Source organism: Podarcis cretensis (assembly GCF_951804945.1).
Source record: "Podarcis cretensis genome assembly, chromosome: 4".
Taxonomy (NCBI): Eukaryota; Metazoa; Chordata; class Lepidosauria; order Squamata; family Lacertidae; genus Podarcis; species Podarcis cretensis.
In genome coordinates this window covers 26,589,061-26,608,842 of record NC_137173.1, presented here as the reverse complement: position 1 = coordinate 26,608,842, position 19,782 = coordinate 26,589,061, and the positions used below count along the sequence as shown (strand labels likewise).

The following is a 19,782-nucleotide window of genomic DNA, read 5'->3' as shown; positions in this document are numbered from 1 at the left end:
TTCCTGTATTTGTGCCTCAGGGCCTTTCTGAATTAATCCTTCCGCACCTAGGATGGCACCAGTTACTGCAGCTGAACAGCCAGCCTCCAGGGCAATTTCACTCATCTTACTAAAATCCTGAGGGCCACATTTGCCCCCGGCTTGAAGCTCTCCACTCCTGTGCTGTGCTGATCACACCCATGTCTAGAGGCCCATCACAGTGCAGTAAAGCTCCTGGTTTTGTTGTCTGCCTGCGATTTCAAAAGTAGGAGGGCTGATAAGAATGTGAAAGGTCACAATCCTGTACATGAATCTCGTGGGCAGGGCTTAGCCTGCCAGGTTAAGTGGTGCAAGTTTGGTTTCAGCTGATCTGCATTACGATATGTCAGGTATCCTGTTGTTTGTTGCCCAGGAGTTTACTCTGTTGAGGGACAAAAATGTATTGAAGCATCCATATTGTTCTCTTTTCCAATCGGGCAGCAACCCATCAGCCGCCGAGTTTGCCGGAAGGTGAGATCACCACCATAGAAATCCATCGGTCCAATCCTTATATCGAGCTGGGAATTAGCATAGTGGGTGGCAATGAAACACCTTTGATCAACATTGTTATTCAAGAGGTTTATCGAGATGGGATCATTGCCAGAGATGGAAGACTCCTTGCCGGAGATCAAATACTGCAAGTACGTATCTAATTATATATTCTTCTCAACTTGCGTGTGTCCGGACTGTGTTGTTCTATATCAAATGGTGGGTGGGGAAGAGAGAGAGAGAAAGAGAGAGAGAGAGAGAGAGAGAGAGAGAGTGTTATCATTTCCTGGCAGTCAATTGGAATTGTCTATTCTGGACAAATGTTAGCATGGCAGTCTCTGGTTGGAAAACATTATTCAGGCAGTGTGAGTTTGCCCTATCAGCATTGATACTGGTGATTTATGCAGCTCTTGGGGGTTTCTCATCCTATAACTCTTTTCCATTCTGGTGCATCTTTCTAAATGTGGCAGTCAGACTGGATGTCTTGTTGTCCTTTTGTAAAACAATGTGCTTATGTTTCCTTTAGCTTTCTATGCCCCGAGAGGTTATTTTTTGATAAGACGTTAACATAATTTAACTAGCACAGCAGTATGTATTACCAGTGCTATTTTTCTAGAAAAAGAGGTGCCGGAATTCACCATGAACACCTCCCTTGTTCTCTTATAATGGCAATGGTGCCCACCTGAGAGGTACCGGAACTGAGTTTTGGCTGAAAAAAAGCTGTGTGTATTACTATTGATCATTTCTATAAATTCCACACACACACACACACACACACACACCCTCATTGATCTTAAAAACTGCAAAAAAGAGGTTAGGCTCAAATCAGGGTATGTGAAAATTGTAACTTGGGAGCATCTAAACCCTTTCAAGTAAGAACTTTTGTGTGTGTGTGTGTGTGTGTGTGTGTGTTTTGTTTTGGGGAGGAGACATTTTCAAACTAGAAGATTTTGGCAAGTAGGAATAGCTGGCTGGTACCCTAAACGGTGCACTCGACACTCCAACATTTTGTTGCATGTCCCACTGGCATGGCCCTAATTCTTTTCTTTCAGGTCAATAACTTTGATATCAGCAACGTGTCCCACAACCATGCCAGGGCCATCCTTTCCCAGCCTTGCACGGCGCTGCACCTGACCGTGCTCCGAGAGAGACGCTTTGGGAGCCGAACTCACAACCACAGTGACAGCCCCCCGCAGCGAGAGGATAGTTTCCACGTGACCCTGCACAAGCGCGACGCCAACGAACAACTTGGCATCAAGCTGGTGCGCAGAACGGACGAGCCTGGGGTTTTCATCCTTGACCTTTTGGAAGGCGGCTTGGCTGCTCAGGACGGCCGGCTCTGTAGCAACGACAAAGTGTTGGCTATCAATGGGCACGACCTGAAGCATGGCACCCCAGAACTGGCTGCTCAGATTATCCAGGTAAATTTCGGCTGAATCTTGTAGGGTGAGAAAGCAGTCACAACGCTCTGCTAGTTACCAAGGATGCTGATGTTGCAAATTTTAAGTGAAACCTAGCGAGATAAGAGTATAAGCCAGAATGAGGAACCTGTGGCATGCTGGACTCCAACTCTCATCATTCCTGACTGTTGGCCATGCTGGCTGGGACTGATGGGAGTTGGAGTCCAACAACATCTGGAAGTCCACAGGTTTTCCATCCCTGGATTGGAAAAATGTCATATCTTATTCTCATACCTCTAAACCAGACATGTCCAACGCATCGATGGATTCTGGTCAGTCATGACCAAGGCCTCGTCGTCTCCACCCACCGCCCTCTCCCATAGCCACTGGGCACCCTCAATGCGCGCTCGGCTGTGGCTGGAGCAACTCCTCAGGCGGCATGGCCAGTTGAGGTTCTTCTTAGCTAGGCTTGCTCGCCACTGCCGCAGCAAGTGCTCTGGCTGGTGTGCTAGTGCCGCTTCTGCCTCACAGCCACCTCCCACATCCTGCTCCGGCCACTGGCTTTGCCCGACGCCCAGCCAGCTGGCCGGCCCTGGAAAGGCTTGAGGCATCTGCCTCCGCCTCCTACAATCCGCAGCCCCAGGCCAGGGAGGTGAAGATGAGGCACATGGGCTCTACACGGGCTGCAGAGCTGTGGCAGGAGCTACGGGAAGGGCAAGAGACAATGATGCCCCTCCTCCTTCTCTCCCCTCCCGCCAGTTCCCGTAGAAAGAAGTTCCCGTAGTTCTGCATGGATGCTGAACTTTCCCCACCAGCTCTTCATCTGGTAAAGGGGGAATTGGACATCCCCAGCCAAATATAATATGTTTAAGTTGAAGAACGACAATGGGAGAGTGTGGTAGATCACTGCCAGTTTTTGATACTCAATAGCAGGTTGCAGCCTGCTGGAAATTGGACATGACTTTGCTAAACCAACTTGTTAGCATGGAGTCTCCTTGGACTCTTACTTGTGCAATGAAGGCTGTTTTCAATGTTAAAATGATATGGTTGGTTTCCCTAACACAAGGAGTTATTTTTGTTTCACTAAAGGGAGGAAAGCATGGGTTTACTCACACACTCTTAGGCTGTGTATAGAAATCAGCTTTTAATGCTACATGAACCAGTGCGTTGACTGAGTGCCATGTATCTTAATAACAGGAAACGTTCTCAACTGGCAAGACTTCTGCCAGGGACGCTGGAGAGCTGCTGGCAGTGAGATTAGATACTGCCAGTCCAGCTGAACTAATGATCTGACTTGGTGCAAAGCAGGTTTTTAGGTCTCTTTTAAAACCAACGTATACTGAGGTACCCTGTCCAGTTCTTTTGATCAACATTTACAGCTCAGGGAGTTGTACGATCCCCAGCTAGGCTGGAGCCTTTTGATGATATTCTGCATCCACAGAGCTTGAACTGGAACGATTGAGCCCTGTAAATGGGAATCCCCACCTAAAATGCAAAATGGGAGGTCACCCTGGGGACCCCTGTGTTACTGCACTGGCATTTGAGACACCCTCTTGCTTTGTGAATTGGTACATGGGAAGAGACTGGGATCAGGAAGGAGAAGAGGGGAGCAAGTAGTTAAAAGGGGAATTTTAAAAATACTTGTTTCAAAGGAGATACCAACCTTTCAAAAAAAGAAGAAGATATTACTTCAAGCAAACTACTAGGCAATCCATATTCATCCGTCCCAGCTCATCTCCTCGATCACTGTGTCTCTCACACAAGCACCATCTCTGTTTCCACAGGAAAGCAACCTTTAACAGGACATCTTGTGGCGTACTAGAGAAACAGCATTGTTTTCCTGCTTTTAGGGAAACTGCTATGGCATCCTGGAGCATAACATCACAGACCTGCAACTGTAATAAATCACCGTTCCAAAATACTGAAAATTGTTCAGGAATGGGTTTCTGTGCAAAATGGCTGTTGAGTGCAATGACAGATTTATAGGCATGAACTGAGTTTAAACCTCTTAGGTTGCATCATCATACTTTGATTGGGCAGAACGTTACCTGCATATTTGCCACCTCAGCCAGCCAGTTGGCAAGATTTTTTGTCTTTGCCTCTTTTTTAAATGAAACAAAACAGCCCACCAGAAGTTCCTAGTTTAAAATTCTATTTTTTAAAAAAATGTTATTAGCTAGTTCACTTTTATGAATTTAGCTCTTTCATATTTTCAGACATAGTCACATTTATTTAGGTGAACAAACAGGGCCCTCCTAAAGGGTTGTGTGCATAGGGCCTAGTTCAGTTCTGGTACTCAGAAGAGATTCCTGGGCGCAGAATTCTTCCATTCTATACTTTTTGCAGTTGGTGGCTAGTTGGTTTGTGAGAAAAAGCAGAAATCTCCCCCACTATTGCCCTGCGTCATGCATTACCCATTTTATTTTAGGGCTGTCTGGCTGTGGTGCTGGTAATAATGCTGATTTCTTCCCAACTGCCCTTCCTGTTCCTTTGTTTTGTTCCCCACAGGCCAGCGGCGAGAGGGTGAGCCTAGCCGTTTCCAGGCCTGCCAAGTCACAGATCGTGAGCATTCTCAGAGATGGAGGGATTCACCCCATCAGCCAACATCAGTCTCATTCGCTGTATCACAGTAACAGGCCCAGCCCACATAAGGTAAGCTGGAGGGCGGTGGGGCTTGCTGACCACTGAAAGTAGTGCCTATTCATTACTAGCAAAGTTGCGACAAGCAGTTTCATGAATTCTGGTGGGAGGGTGGAAAAAACTGAAATGCCCTGAGATCTATGGGTATAAGGCGGTATGCTGTACAAATTTAATAAATAACGATAGTAATGTCTGCTCCAGTGGGTAGTGTGGCTCTTCCTATGAGTGGTTGAATGGCACCTATCAATATCAGTGTCAGAGGCAGTGTTTTATTTGTTAAATTTATATACTGCCTTGGAATTCCAGTTGCTGGGGTGAGTGCTGTTGTGCTCATATCCCACTTGCTGTCAGGTGGCAGAGGAACCAACCCCCACGGCAGGTTGCCAGGAATGGATAAGACAAGGAAAAGTCCTTACCAACTTCATTTTATTCAATATTTGCAAAGAGAGGCTTGAGAATGCAGCCTCTTAGAATAATGGCATCCCAAGTAAATCTCCACCCCCTTTTCTTCCACTTCCTCATGCCTCAACAGCACACGCACACCCTTACGGTTGCCACTTAGGGCCATCTGTCTCCGAGCCCTTTGCTCTCCTACTTTTAAGGCTCGCCATGTTCTGGGAGATGGAGGGTCTGGAATGCTTTCTAGTGATAACGTGTCAGCCAGCTGCTGCTCTGGCTCTGCCTGCTCCTCCTCTCCCATTATTTCCCAACTTTCCTCCTCATCTTCCTCTGAGCTGTGACCTCCCTCAAACCCCCGTTGTAATTTTGAACGGTCTTCCTCTTCTCTGGAAGGGTCAGACTGGTGAGGCGGTCTCCACCATTCCTCCTCTGCCCAGTCCCTGACACTTGCAGGCATCCTGTTGGCCACTGTATGAACAGGATGCTGGAATAGATGGACCTCTGACCTGATCCAACAGGTGGCTCTTGCCTCCCTATGTTCTTCTTATGTTCTCACGTTCTTCTTATGTTCTCCTGTGATCCTTTGTTCTATGAAAAATTGGTACTCATTGCAGATCAGAGCAGAGTACAGTGGTGCCTCGCAAGACGAAATTAATCCGTTCCGCGAGTTTTTTCGTCTTGCGATTTTTTCGTCTTGCGAAGCACGGACTTTGGAAAAGCTTCAAAAATCACCAAAGTCTTCAAAAACCTCAGAAAAGGCTACCACACCGCGTGCTATGAGCTGCTCCTCGAAGTGAATGCACGGTTTTAAGAAAAAGGAAACAAACTTGCAAGACAAAGGAAACAAACTTGCAAGACATTTTCGTCTTGCGAAGCAAGCCCATAGGGAAATCCGTCTTGCGAAGCAACTCAAAAAACGAAAAACTCTTTCGTTTTGCAAGTTTTTCGTCTTTCGAGGCATTCGTCTTGCGAGGTACCACTGTATAGTGAGCAACACCTGAGCATATAATTTCAACAGCTGGCACTAGTTGTGAGTCTTTGTTGCTGAACACTTCCACACCTCCAAAAGATAACTGTCCTAAACAGCCCCCCCCCCCAAGAGTGGAATGATGCTTGGCTATTGTGCAACCACCCAGCATGGTATCTAGAGGCAGACAACAGGGTACAGCAACATTTTGCATTTCCCAGGAAGTTTATGGAGGTGCTCCAGATCTCAGCTCTTCTTCTGTTTTTTTGCTGGGGCAGGGTGGGTGGAATAAATACCACACCTTTATAAAAGGCTAAATATGGATTTCAGATTCAACCTGCCTAACGGACGGCATTTGCCTTTTTGCAGGACCTTTCCCAATGTGTTACTTGCCAAGAGAAGCATATCACGGTGAAGAAAGAGCCCCACGAGTCCCTTGGCATGACTGTAGCGGGAGGCCGAGGAAGCAAGAGTGGGGAGTTGCCAATATTTGTCACGAGCGTGCAACCTCAAGGCTGCTTGGCAAGAGATGGCAGGATCAAAAGAGGTGGGACTAGAATGGGCTCCTCAGGCAGCGTGTTGCACTGTTCCCAATTAGCCAAAGTACAAAGCTCTCCACAACCCCCATTGAAATGAATGGGGGGTGCCATTTCTCTTGCAAACCTCCCATTGGTTTCATTGGGAAGTTCACAGTTTCTGTGCAAAGATCTTATGGGGTAACAACTGTTCCTGTAATCATTACAAATAACATCCATTGCATAGGCAAGTTACAATAGAAGAGTCCAAGCTAGATATCACATTGAATATGTGTTCCAGTATCTGAAGAATATTCCTTCCTGCCAGGGATGAATGGGATTGTAGGCTAGCCCCATCATCCTTTCTGAGCATCAGTTTTAATGCTTGAGGTATATAAATGATTTTTGGGAAGCACTTTCGTCATCTAGCCCTTTTTATTCCCCCCCCCCCTTCCAAATGAGTTCTGCATGTCTCTAAAGCAGAGACACACATTTTTTACTGTTTATATGGGGGAAAGCAGAAGGAAGAACTTTGGGGCTTCTTCCACCGCACCCTGAAAGCACACTTTGAAGGGCTTGATTATGCAATGTGCATAATTTTCACTCCTTTTTCTGGATCTGTTAGGGTAAAGAGCAAGAAGAGCAAGAAGTTGTTCATGACTTAAGAGATGCATCCTCTGTGCATCGCAGAGCCAGCAACACTGCAACATAACCATAAACGCCGTGCATCTTGTGTCACTGTTGTAAAAATCTATTGGCAGCTGACAAGCAGCCTAGAAGGTTGGACCTGCATCACACAGGACCTACTAGCCTCATTAGGATTGGATTAGAAACAAGCCAAGATGTTTCCCCTTTCCAAAACGCAGAGAACTCTGCTTATTTCCAAGCCAACCCAATTAGGCCTTCGAGAGCCTTGGAACCCCCTCTCTTCCCCCTTCAATCTTGCACTGCATCCCTTCCACCTCGCTTACCTGGCTGCTATTGATGCTTCAGCAATGGCTGCAAGTGGGAGGCAGGAAAGGAGGGAGGTCTTCCCCATCAAACCATCTGGTGCCTGGTGTGCAACATTCTGGCCTGCAAACATGCTCCCGAGATACGTCGTTTTCCCAAAGACTGCTGACTTTGCAGTCCTGAAGTGGACGTCACTATGCCAGATGCTTCTCTTCCAACCTGGGTTTGAACCACCTTGCGTACCATCACAGGTGCATTTGCCTGTAGGGTCCAGGTGTGAGTGAGGAGCAGAAAACAACAAGCTATGCATTTTTACAGGAAAGCCACAGGTTTCTGGGCCAACTAATGGCTTCTATTTTCTTTTTTCCACCAGGCGATGTGCTGATGAATATTAACGGCATTGATCTGACCAACCTAAGCCACAGCGAGGCAGTGGCCATGCTGAAAGCCAGTGCTGCCTCTTCTGTCGTTGCCCTCAAAGCTTTGGAGGTCCAGATTGCTGAAGAGCAGCCCCAGGCCAATGATGAGCAACCCAGCACCATCAGTGAGAACGAATACGATGCAAGTTGGTCCCCATCATGGGTTATGTGGCTGGGGCTTCCCAGGTACTGCTCGACAATCAGACAACCATACTTTGACTTGTAGTCTTCTGCATTTCTGGCATTCTTGTTTGGCCAGGCCTCTGGAGTAGCCTTTAGGCCACCTGATTAATATTTCTTAGTTAAAAAATCAGTGTACCACCCATTTGCAAATGAAGATCTCTTCTATGTCTTGGTCCGGCTTTGCATCTAGTTTGCCATATTGGAGAATGCAGAGTAGCACTGCGCAGTAGAAGCAGACCTTTCTTCTGTGACTGTTGGAAAGGGAGGCCCACAGCATCCAACTGCAGTGTCCTCACCCTAACAGAGGAAATGCATCCCCAAAACGAGCAAAACACTGATTAGCATAACATTTGCATATTATAATTTATGGGCAATATTCAAAAATTATACTCGGAGCAGACCTTTTGAAATTAATGGACCTAACTTACTCGGGTTCATTAATTTCTGTAGGTGTACTCTGAATAAAACTGAGCTGACTACCACCCTTTGAGAGGGATTCACCATCAATGGAAACCCATTGCTTGTGCAATGGGGCTTTCCCCCTCTACTCTCTTCCCATGCCCCCTGAAATTGGCAGTAGGGGTTTGGAAGAGCCCCCAGAACAGCACAGGATAGGAAGTGGAGGGGATTGTTCCGTCCGGCAAGCAGCGATGATTGCGCAAATGGAACATTAACCTACCTGTTATGTGTAGATTAGAATAGATTACTAGGGTAGATTACTGCAACACATTATACATGGGGCTGCCTCTGAAGATAGTTCAGAAACTTCTGCTGGTGCAGAATTCAGTGGCCAGGTTGCTCACCGTGGTAGGACAGTTTTGAGAATATAATGCCAATCCTGCCTTGACTTCACTAGCTGCCAATTCGTTTCCAGGCCTAATTCAAAGTGCTGGTTTTTGACCTATAAAGCCTCAAGCAGCTCAGGACCCCAACACCTCAAGAACTGCCTCTCCCTATATGAACTGACCCAGACCCTGGGATGATGTTGAAGCCCTTCTGTGTGTGCCTCCTCCACGGGAAGCCTGGAGGGCGGCAAGTTGAGAACAGGCCTTTTCTGCAGTGGCTCCCTGCTTGTGGAACGCTCTCCCCAGGGAGGCTCACTTGGCGCCTTTGTTAAATATCTTTAGACACCAGGCAAAACAATTCCTCTTCACCTAGGCCTTTTGCTAATTAAACAATTTATGACCTTTTAAACTGTGCGTGGAGGGGGGTATAATTGTTGTTTGTTACTATGTTATGTGTTTTTGCATTTTTATGTTGTAAATTGCCCTGTGATCCTCACATGAAGGGTGGTATAGAAATTTTATAATAATATTATTTTCGCAGCTGCCTGCATAGTTGCCATGATGTGGTGCTACGGAGGAGCAATTTAGCAAGCTGGGGCTTTAGCATTGTCGGCGGCTATGAGGAAAATCACACAAATCAGCCTTTCTTCATAAAAACAATTGTCCTGGGAACACCAGCGTATTTCGACGGAAGACTCAAGTAAGCTGTTCTGGTTCTTTCTTTTTATGTGTATCTGAAACAAGGAAGGACAATAGCTAGAGCTTGTATGTGATTCTGCAAATTCTTTGTGACATTCTGTAGTATGTTTAAATTGTGTGCTCTAAACGTATTCCTGTGTAAATTTATAATGTGGTCATACTGAGCTTATTTGCATGTCCATTCTTTTTTCCGTACACAACATAGTCACCTTTCAAAATTGATAGTTTTTTTAAAAATGAAAATGTTTATCCACCAAGGTTAGGGCATTTAGGGTTGATTTCAAGTAAACTAGCTGGAAATAACAACCTTGTGAGTGAAGGTAAGCCAGGAACCTTGTCTTAATAAACCATAGCGTGCAGAAGTTGTGTACTAGTACACAGCACCCAATCGCTTTTTAGAACTGTTGTTTTCTCTTACGCAAATGTATGGAGATTTAAGCTATAGAATTAATCCGTCACAGTGAATTCCTGTATGTGCCTGTTCAGTAGTACATCCCAGGGTTGTGAATGATCTCAGGGTTAGGCTACCGCAACTGTGTCATATTACTAGCCCTCACTGGCTTCTCTCCCTCTCTATCTCTGTCTTTTAGATGCGGCGATATGATTGTTGCGGTCAATGGACTTTCAACCGTGGGCATGAGCCACTCAGCACTGGTTCCTATGCTGAAAGAACAGAGGAACAAAGTAACATTGACAGTTATCTGCTGGCCAGGAAGTCTTGTATAGACTTGCAAAAAAAAAAAGGAAAACAAAAGGAAAACAAACACCACTTTGATTCAAGCAGCTTAATTTTTCTAGATGGCTGGTTCAAAATCTTCAAGCTGTGTTTTCTCCTCCCCCCCCCCTTTTCTACTACTTATGCAGCTGGTAATAAGCTGGGCCAAAAACTGCTACATTCATACCTTGCGGGGGAGCTAGGGATGGGAAAGGAAGACTCTCAACCTCAGTGTGTGTCTCTTTCCATCTCGAAACCACCATTTCTGCCATGTTTGTTGTGTTTTTGCTTTGCTTTGTTTTTTCACAAGTTGTCCCATCCAAGCATCCACGTGCACAACACACTTTAGGGCAGGCATAGGCAAACTCGACCCTCCAGCTGTTTTGGGACTATGACTCCCATCGCCCCTAGCTAACAGGACCAGTGGTCAGGGATGATGGGAGTTGTAGTCCCAATACAGCTGGAGGGCCAAGTTTGCCTATGCCTGCTTTAGAGCCATGGAGGGGTTGCTTGCAGAGGACAGCTTTCCCCAGCGACCCTAGTGTTTATATTGCATGTCCAAGGCCAGCTTCGCTGATCCTGCTGCTGCTAAGTGTTGACCCAAGTGTACAAGCAGGATCCTGCCAGGATCCAATCTGCAAGCTGGATCTGAGGGCTTGAACTAGGCAGAATGAAATGTGCAAGCAGACTCTTGTCACACAGGACTCTCAACGGTAGCCCCCAACTCCAATAAAATATATCCGATTTTGCTTCCCCATGTTGTGGACACCATCACTTGGGAAAGAAGCTTTTAAGAAGCACCCTTTCCTGTGGTTAACATGTGCTCTTGAGCATTCAACCAGAGAACGGTCGTACAAGTTGAATCTTGCAATCCCTATGTCTCTATCAGAAGGGGGCAATTCCTTGTGTTATGGCGAGCAGCAGCTGGCACAGTGGGTAGGGGGCATGGAGCCGCCCTGCTGGCCGTGGTGCCGCTGCTGCTTACCTAGACAAGGTGAAGGCAAGCTTGGGACTGTGCAACCACACTGGTGGAAGCACCACATTGGTTACACTGGCTCAGCCCTTCCCCATCCCAGTAGGCAATTCAGCTGTTGGGAGGTTGGTGTCATGCTGGTCACAGTTAATCACGGCTCCAGCAAACAAGCTGCAGGCAAGCGTACAGGGGGAGGGGCCATAGCTCAGTGGCAGAGCAGATGCCTTGCACACAAACAAACCCAGGTTCAAAGCCTTGCATCTCCCAATAAGGCTGGAAAAGCCCCATCGGGAAATTTAGGGTGATATTCAAAGTTGCACTGAGCAGTTCATTCTGTCAGCACAAGCGTTTCTGCTTGCCAGACAGAACGATCTCCCTTTTCTTCCCTCTGCGTGCTCTCCCGGCCATTCTCCTGACCGTCCCAAGTAGATTCTGGGAGGAGGGAAATCCTGTTGCGCTAGCGGGACTCATTGCACTGCCTTCCGCTAGCACAGCACCATGTCACCTGCCACCACCATGAGATGCAGCGCTGCCATGGAAATCCAAGATGGGGGGCAGGGGCAGACCATGAGGTTGTCCCACAAAATCATTTGGACCAGGAAACTCCACATCACCATTGTAGTGTATGAACCTGTCCCTAGTTCCATGCAATCAGCAGGCCCATGTTTCACTGTCAAGCATGGCAGCCAGAGTTTGCCACCCAGTTAATATCGACCCCAAGGCTGCGGCTGCTATTTGATTTAAGTCATGAACACATCAGTGCACCACCAGTCAGTGAGATCTGCACTGTGTCCCGAGTTGTTTCTGCATCAAATGCGTAACCGTGCACACATTCTCCATGCATCGTCTGTGCTGTGCTACGGACAAGGTTGTGAACCCGCTGTGATAAACCAAAATCCTGTAATCTGAATAAATTATGAAAACTTGCAAGTGTATGTATTTATTCTGCCTTGCTAGTCATATGGTGAGATGGGGAGCCATGCAGCAGAACGAAGCTCCAGCTCAATGCCACTAGAAGTTCTCCCCAGACTTCCAGGATTCACTCAACACCAATTCAAATTAATATCTTCAGTCATAAGGCTTAGAAACTTGCTTGGTTTTCCTCTTTAAATGAAAGGTGAGATTCCTATGATGCTACACAATGCCCCTTCTCATTCCTGCGCAACGCTGTTGCAGGATGCTCAGAATTGACACAGGCCTGGTTGTGATTACATTGGGTGGTTTCCAATATTCAGCTTTAGATTGCAGATAAGTGCTGGTGCAACCACTATAAACGTGGCTGTTCTGGGTTAAGATCAGTGTCTGCACCAGGTCACCCCATTCATTATGTGAGTGGTAGGCAACCTCCCACCTCCCCACTGTATTGGACGTGTATCTTTTTGTAATTCGTAATACAAGTTAAACATAAAACAAAGGGGCAGACGCTTACAAACATTTTCATACTCACCTACCATATTCTTCCATAATCTTCTAAAAGTGTGTCTTTTTGTAAGAAGCCATTTTCATTCCATCGTTTTATTTGCAGGTCATCCGTTCTCATGCAGTAGGACAAAAGCCTGGATTTTTTAAAAAGAAAATAATAATAATGAAGTGCAATAATTAGATTATTTCTTAGCAAACTATTTAGTATATGAAAAGGTTTGTACCCTACAATGAAAGCTTAACGTTGATGTGATTACTAAGAATGCTGGCAATTATTTTAAAAAAGGGGGGAGGTGACCTTTGATCTGTTAGTGTCTACTAATAATTACTGTTCCAAAGTGAATGTTTTGCTATGTAAGAATTTTGATGAAACGCTTTTTTCTAAAAACCATTTTTACAGTTTATACTGCAGCTGTCTTTAGCTCTCTTTGAGTGGATTGTATACAAAATCAGAGACATGGTTTAAGCAAAGGGGGAAGCTGTTGCTAAGTGTTCTACATTACTACAATTTCAGGAAGTCCAAAGGAGAGATTTTTTTCTATCTTGCTTTTCCCCCCAAGCTGAGAGAAGGAACTGCACCCCCCAACCCCTTGCTCTGTCATCTGCTGACAAAAGCCCAAATGCCTTCACGTGAACTGCTGGAAAACAATCTGTTGTCTTTTTGCGGAATAATTTTATCGGTGAATCGACTGTCATTGAGCTGATGACAGCTACCTTAATTTCTACCTAGAGTTGACTCACGTTTACATTTCTAAACCAAACTGCTAACTTCTCGCATGTTTCAGTCAGTCTGTGCCACTTGGACACAAAGGACACCCTTTTGTAAGGCGCTCCTATGTTTGCTCCTGACTGGATCTAGATTTTTGCTTGGGCCAGGGGTTTTGCCTGCTTTAAAAATGCAACCAAGGTCCAAAAACGGTCAGCCGATTTCATCAATTATCTCTGTATTATATGAAGCTTGTATTAACGATCGGAGAATGTATTTCAATCCCATTACATCTATCCATTGTGAGGCATGAGATCCCTCCCACTCCCCCCCCCCCCGCTCCTCTCCCAATTTAGAAGCTATGTAATGCAGGATATTACAGCATGTCATTTCCACCCCCCACCCCCCGAAAGTACCTTTGTTCATAATAAAGCTACAGACCTTTGATTTGTTTAAAAAAAGAAAAGCCCACTTCTCTGTATAATAGGAAATTATTTCGCTTTCATACTGTAGATTCATGTAGTAGAATACTGTGTTAAGATTACGCATTTGTGAATGTATTTAGCCCAGATGCATACAAAGCTAGACCTCCTCCATAGGGCAGGATCCACAGTTCCTTTGGCTTGCAAAAGGTATTGGCACTCACTCTCTGGAATGCTTTCTCCGAACAACCAATTTCCATGCTTTATGACAGGGTGGGGGAAAATGTGGCCCTTCAAGACTCATTATCAGGCTCTCATGGGGACACAGGTGGCCCTGTGGTCTAAACCACTGAGCCTCTTGGGCTTGCCAATCAGAAGGTTGGCAGTTCGAATCCCCGTGACGGAGTGAGCTCCCGTTGCTCGGTCCCTGCTCCTGCCAAACTAGCAGTTCGAAAGCACACCAGTGAAAGTAGATAAATAGGTACCGCTGCAGCGGGAAGGTAAACGTTTCCGTGCGCTCTGGTTTTCGCCACGGTGTCCCTTTGCACCAGAAGCAGTTTAGTCATGCTGGCCACATGACCTGGAAAGCTATCTGTGGATAGACGGTGGCTCCCTCAGCCTGAAAGCAAAATGAACACTGCAACCCCATAGTCGCCTTTGACTGGACTTAACCGTCCAGGGATCTTTTACCTTTACCTTATCAGGTTCTCATGTAACACACCCTTCCCAGCCACACCCATTACTGGCTCAGCTTTGCACCGTTCTTGAGTGTTTTTAGCCTGCTGGAATATGTCCTTGAATTCTGATGATGCCTCATGTTTGTTTGCCTGCCTGGATGGAGAACAAGCAGGTGTGCACAGAAACTTTGCTGTGCAAAGGTAAAATTTGCATTCATTCTCAGGCTCACCTTTGCCTCTGGCCCTGCCCGCCACTGGCATGTGGTCCCCAGAAGATTGAGTAGAAAGGAATGCTACTCTTGGGTGGAAAACATTTCCCCTCTCTACTTGATCGGAAGCTGCTTCTGAATTTCCCCTCAATTTCAAAAGCAGTTTGCCATGATGGTGCACAGAGGGGTGCATGCTCTTGTTGCAAGGTCAACATTAGCAAAGCTTCTTGTGGATCCATCCAATTTCAGTTTAATGGTCCTCTACATCCTGTGTAGGGCTGTAGCACAGCGGCAGAGCATCGGCTTTGCCTGGGAAAAGTTCGAAGCTCACTCTCCCAAAGCTCCAGGTAAGGCTGAGAATACCCCTGCCTAACAGCCTGGAGAACTGAGGCTAGTCCTTTGCAGAGCTACATAAACCAATAGCCTGATCTCAGTATAACACAGCTTTCTATGTAAGTGATTTGGGGGCACCTTAAATGCATGGTGCACCTCAGGATCCCTTATCCACAGTAAATATCTGGCTTGGCAGCAGGCAAGTGAGAGGGTACATCATGGAATGACAAGACATCACCGTTGCACTGCTGTTATGGGCAGGTATGGAGGCACCAAGGTTTGAGAACAGGGTAAAGCCCTCTTTTTAAATATATATATATATATATAATTTTTCATTAATAACACTCCAATATGGGTCACATTATCACAATGTCAAATCATACCAAATCATAATACAAGTTATAAAGCCAATTAAACATTCCAAATTAAACAACTTTGGTGACTTCCCGTGTTCTGATCGTCTGGAGATATGGTAATTATTTCTAGGTCCTGCGCATAGTCTCATATATAATCCAAATACAGCAATTCCGATCTTGATCCTTTCTTCTATTTTTGCAGCCACTGGTGTAATGACTTTCACTCATATTCCAAAAAATCCATAGCCGTTAACTAGGGTGAATGAGTGTCATCCCATCATCTTCCCAAAAGCTTGTGGGTGTGGTGAAGTAACCTTTGAGGTTTAATGCAACACTTTGCAAATAAAAGTGTATTACATTTCACTGCAGGCTACGATAAAGCCTAACAGGTGGGGAAGCATTCCTGCTCCACCTGATACATTCTATGTGAAACGGGGGCATCACACTGAATTCATTATTATTTCTTCTTCTTCTTCTTCCGCCCATTTGACTGGGTTGCCCCAGTAAAACATCCTCTTATACAGACAAAACCAAAGTGTTCCTTCCTCTGAATGCTTGATCTAGTAATTGCAAGCAATGCAGCTAGACTTCCCGTTCAGGGGAGCTACTGCTATTGTTCATGATCTTTAGTAATGAGAACTAGTTTGGAGTGGGTTCTCCCTCCCTTGCCCTGTTGATACATAGACAAATTTCCTTCCTTTGTAGTGTTGTAGTCTATATGATTGGGTTTGTTCTGCTCTGCCTTCCGTCTTAAATGATGAGATTCAACAGTGTCATATATAAACTGAAGGATTAGAGATTTTTAAAAAACCCATTCTCCCTTAACAAAAATATTATATTGCTTTATATTAATTTAATTATTTATATTAATAAAAAAAAATAAAAATGTGCACCCCTTAACCACTTCTTTGTCCATTGCTCGAGTTGTATACAGTTAAACCAAGTTATTTTACTTCCTGTTAGAGCTTCTCTTATTCTTTGCTTCTCATTTTTCCACTCATTCCTTTATTTTAAATATTTTCTTCTTTCACTTCTTTTTCAATGTCCTTCTTAAAATTTACTGGGAAATCTTCCATCACCACCACCGGGGTTAGTGGGGAATTTACTGGTATCAATTTTCCTTTATATTTTGCCCGTATCTCAATGATGTTTCTTAATAAGGGATTTTCAATATTCTGCTACCATTTCCTATTCTGTTTGACAGAAAATATATTCACTAATTTCTCCCTCATTTTCTGTGTACCACTCTTTAACCATGCTAACTCTCCTTGTTGTGTTATCCCATCTATAATATGTCTTATTTGCTATATAATATAACTTTATGTTGTGGAGACCTAGCCCACATATTTTCTGGGATTTTGGGATTTTTTTCTTTGATTAATTCTGGGTTTCTGATCCTCATTACAAAATTTATTAATAATACTTTGCCAACCCTTTATCTCTGTCTCCAATATCTAAGCTTCTTGTTATATTTATTCCCAGGTACTTTATTACATTTCTTAATTTTATATCTATTTTTTTCCTTCAAAAGTTTTCGTTTTTCATCTTCATCGTAATTAAATCTCATAATCTCTGATTTGCACCTATTATTTCGCAACCCTGCTATTTCTCCCAAAAAATTCAAATGTGGTTCTATTACCTGCATATTTTCCAACGGATTGTTGATTGTTTGCAAGATGTCATCTGCAAATAAGCTTATTTTCTCTTTTCCTTTATTGCTTATTCATTTCATATTTCCATCTTCTCTAATTACATTGGCCAGAGTTTCAATGACCAATACAAATAAAATTGGGGAAAGGGACACCCTTGTCTTCTATCTCAGGCTAGTGTTATTTGTTCTGTTATACCATTGTTCAATGTGAAATATGCTGTGTTCCTCAAGTATAATTGATCTAGTAATCCTTTAGATCATTCTCCAAATCCTAAACTTTCTCTAATTATTTTTAACACCGGCCATTCTACACTGTCAAAAGCCTTAAAGATATCCAATGCTACTATACCAGCTTTCAATTTATTTTTTCTTATTATATCTATTTTATTCAACACTCTTGCTATTAAACTAGACATCTGTTTTCCTGATACAAAGCCACATTGGTTTTTATTTATATATTTACACATGAAATTATTCGTCCTTTGCCATTATTGCAGTCAATATTTTAGCATCTTGATTTATTAGGCAAATCGGTCTATACAATCCTGGGTCCTTCAAATCTTTACTTGGTTTTGGAATTAAGATAATCATTGATTGTTCCATGATGTGGGATCATCTCAACCTCTATTACTGAATTATATAATACTTTTAATTTAAGAACCAATATTCTTTAAAATACCTTATAATATTCTGTTCCCAATCCATCTGCTCCTGGGGCTTCCCCCCTTTTTCAGTTTCCCTATAACTTCCTCTATATCTTTTTCTGAAATTGGTTGTTCCATAACCTCTTTATCATTCCTTTCTAGCTTTATCTTCCAGTGTCTCTCAGTATATTCTTTCATCTTCCTCACAGAATTGTTACCTGCTGGATATAACTCTTGGTAAAACTCCTGAAATACTCTCATCATTCTCAGCTCCCATTGCTCAATTTTCACATTATGTTGCTTTATCTTTTCATTATTGTTTTGCACTCTTTCTTGGATTTGGTCCATCTTTGCTTCTACTTTATCTTACTTTGATCTCTGAAATTGCTTTGTCTATTTGAGTGGAAATGTCTGTCACTATCTGGTTTCTGAGAATCTCGTTGCCTTTCTGCATCATTTCTTTTATTTTATCCAAGATATCTGCTTGTTCTTGATGCCTTTTTTCTTTAGATTTTGCCCCCAACTCCTCCTTACTCCCCCTCAGAGTTCCATTTTTCCTATTTTTCTTACTTCCATCTCCACTTTGTTTCTCTTGTCTACTTGCCATAATTGCTTCTGTTGATTGGGCTCTGGTTAATCACTGGACACTTCGATATGATGGGTGCTCCCCTCCCCAATTTATTTTGGATTGCTTTACCTCATGGGAATTGTCTATTGGCATCTAGCCAACTCAACTGCTTCACAGAGTTGCTATTTACTGTGCCTTAAAGTCACAATAATTTCCTTATAGTTTAATGCGAATGTCTCGGCCTGGATTTTACCCGCTTTTGTTATCTTTGTAGTATTTATTGTAGTTTTCCCTTTCAAGTTCTTTTGCTTCAATTAAATCTAGTCTCCAAGACATGATCAGGCTTCAGGCCTGGAGACCAGAAGTAAGAGCAATTAATTATATTCAATTGTTTACTCCAAGATTTCCAAATATTTTGCTGTCCTGTGTATTGATCCTTTCTTTTTTTCCTTCTACTATTTAAATGTAAGATGTCCAATCATTTCCAATTGTCCATTTTTTGTCTTCACAAGCTCTTTGCTTTAGATTCTTTTCCAGCCGATAAGTTTGGCGTCGGGCCCAGACCTGGCATCTAGCCCAGAAATTAAGCAGTAGTGTTTATTATTTCACTACTCCAAATTACATTCCTGCTTGAAAAGTTCTTAAGGACTGACCTGTACTCTTTGCTTCATGATACTTGTTCCCCATTCTCCCTTTTTACTGGTGCCTGGTTTTGGCTTTTGCATTGTCTCTGTTCTGGGGAAAGACTATGTTGTTACGTTACCTGGTGAATCAGGCCACAAAACAGTTAGGTGAGTCTCAGTTGTTTCAAAGTGCTCATCATGCCCTGTGCAATCTCGTATGTTTCCTGCTATCATTATCCACCATTTCCATCTAGAGCACTTTTATTGTACAAATTGGTCCATTTAGCCACAGAAAAACCCAATGAGGCAAAGAATTGGTTCTTGCAGTGCACTCCCTGGTTTTGTCTTGACCAGTTAAGAAGTAAACTCGATGTATGGGAAATCATGATGAGAATGCTGAACGGCACTATTCTGCAGCCTGGCTCCTGTGAGCAGGATATGCTCCTAAATTAGAGAGCTCCGCTCATGGAGACTGATCCTCAGAGATCTGAGTACTCTTCCATGACCTCACATGGCGACAGCACTCTCTGTTCTCGCAGATTTCTTGCTCTTGTTTTTAACCCAACTGCATGTCAAAGGGCCAAACAATATATGGTGCAAGGGATCAGCAATCCTATCTCCCAATCTCATCTTGTGACCTTAAAAACAACTGCATCAGTTGTGGATGTGGATCAGGACTGGGGACGTGTGCAGAATCATATAGTTGGAAGGGACCCTGAGGATCATCTAGTCCAACCCCTTGCAATGCAGGAATATGCAGCTGTCCCATATGGGGATCGAACTTGCAACCTTGGCATTATCAGCTGCATGGTCTAACCAACTGAGCTATCCAGGTGGTTTGGTCCTTTCCCAAATCCATCCTCAAAACCATGCCACTAACCACCATTACACAGAGGAGGTTGTATTAGACCTAGCTTTCCCCCTAAACAACTAATAGTAACCTGATGGTCTCTGTAACTAAGGACTGCATCAGAAGGCAACCCAATTCATTCCAGTAGGATTTACTCCCAAATAACCC

At 44.1% G+C, this 19,782-nt stretch overlaps 1 protein-coding gene and 2 long non-coding RNA genes across 6 annotated transcripts in view; 1 reads left to right on the top strand and 2 right to left on the bottom strand.

The window, feature by feature from the left end:
* The window catches only part of LNX2 (ligand of numb-protein X 2), a 75,395-nt gene extending 63,310 nt beyond the window's left edge, over window positions 1-12,085 (top strand). For all 3 annotated transcript variants that reach the window (XM_079973740.1, XM_079973741.1, XM_079973742.1), the window contains exons 4-10: window positions 460-659; window positions 1,560-1,928; window positions 4,416-4,559; window positions 6,283-6,460; window positions 7,753-7,984; window positions 9,308-9,466; window positions 10,056-12,085. In XM_079973740.1, the coding sequence (XP_079829866.1) occupies window positions 460-659; window positions 1,560-1,928; window positions 4,416-4,559; window positions 6,283-6,460; window positions 7,753-7,984; window positions 9,308-9,466; window positions 10,056-10,191 (1,418 nt within the window). In that variant the 3' untranslated portion in view covers window positions 10,192-12,085. The remainder of the gene's footprint in view (window positions 1-459; window positions 660-1,559; window positions 1,929-4,415; window positions 4,560-6,282; window positions 6,461-7,752; window positions 7,985-9,307; window positions 9,467-10,055) is intronic.
* The window catches only part of LOC307215185, a 371,333-nt gene that overhangs the window by 326,621 nt on the left and 24,930 nt on the right, over window positions 1-19,782 (bottom strand). The window lies entirely within an intron of this gene.
* LOC307215157 lies at window positions 596-15,138 on the bottom strand. 2 transcript variants are annotated; one of them, XR_013838330.1, is made up of 4 exons: window positions 12,605-15,138; window positions 3,675-3,796; window positions 1,680-1,846; window positions 596-714 (listed from the first exon to the last, which is right to left on the bottom strand). It is a non-coding gene; the product is annotated as an uncharacterized lncRNA (long non-coding RNA). The 2 variants fall into 2 exon arrangements; XR_013838331.1 differs by lacking the exon at window positions 3,675-3,796.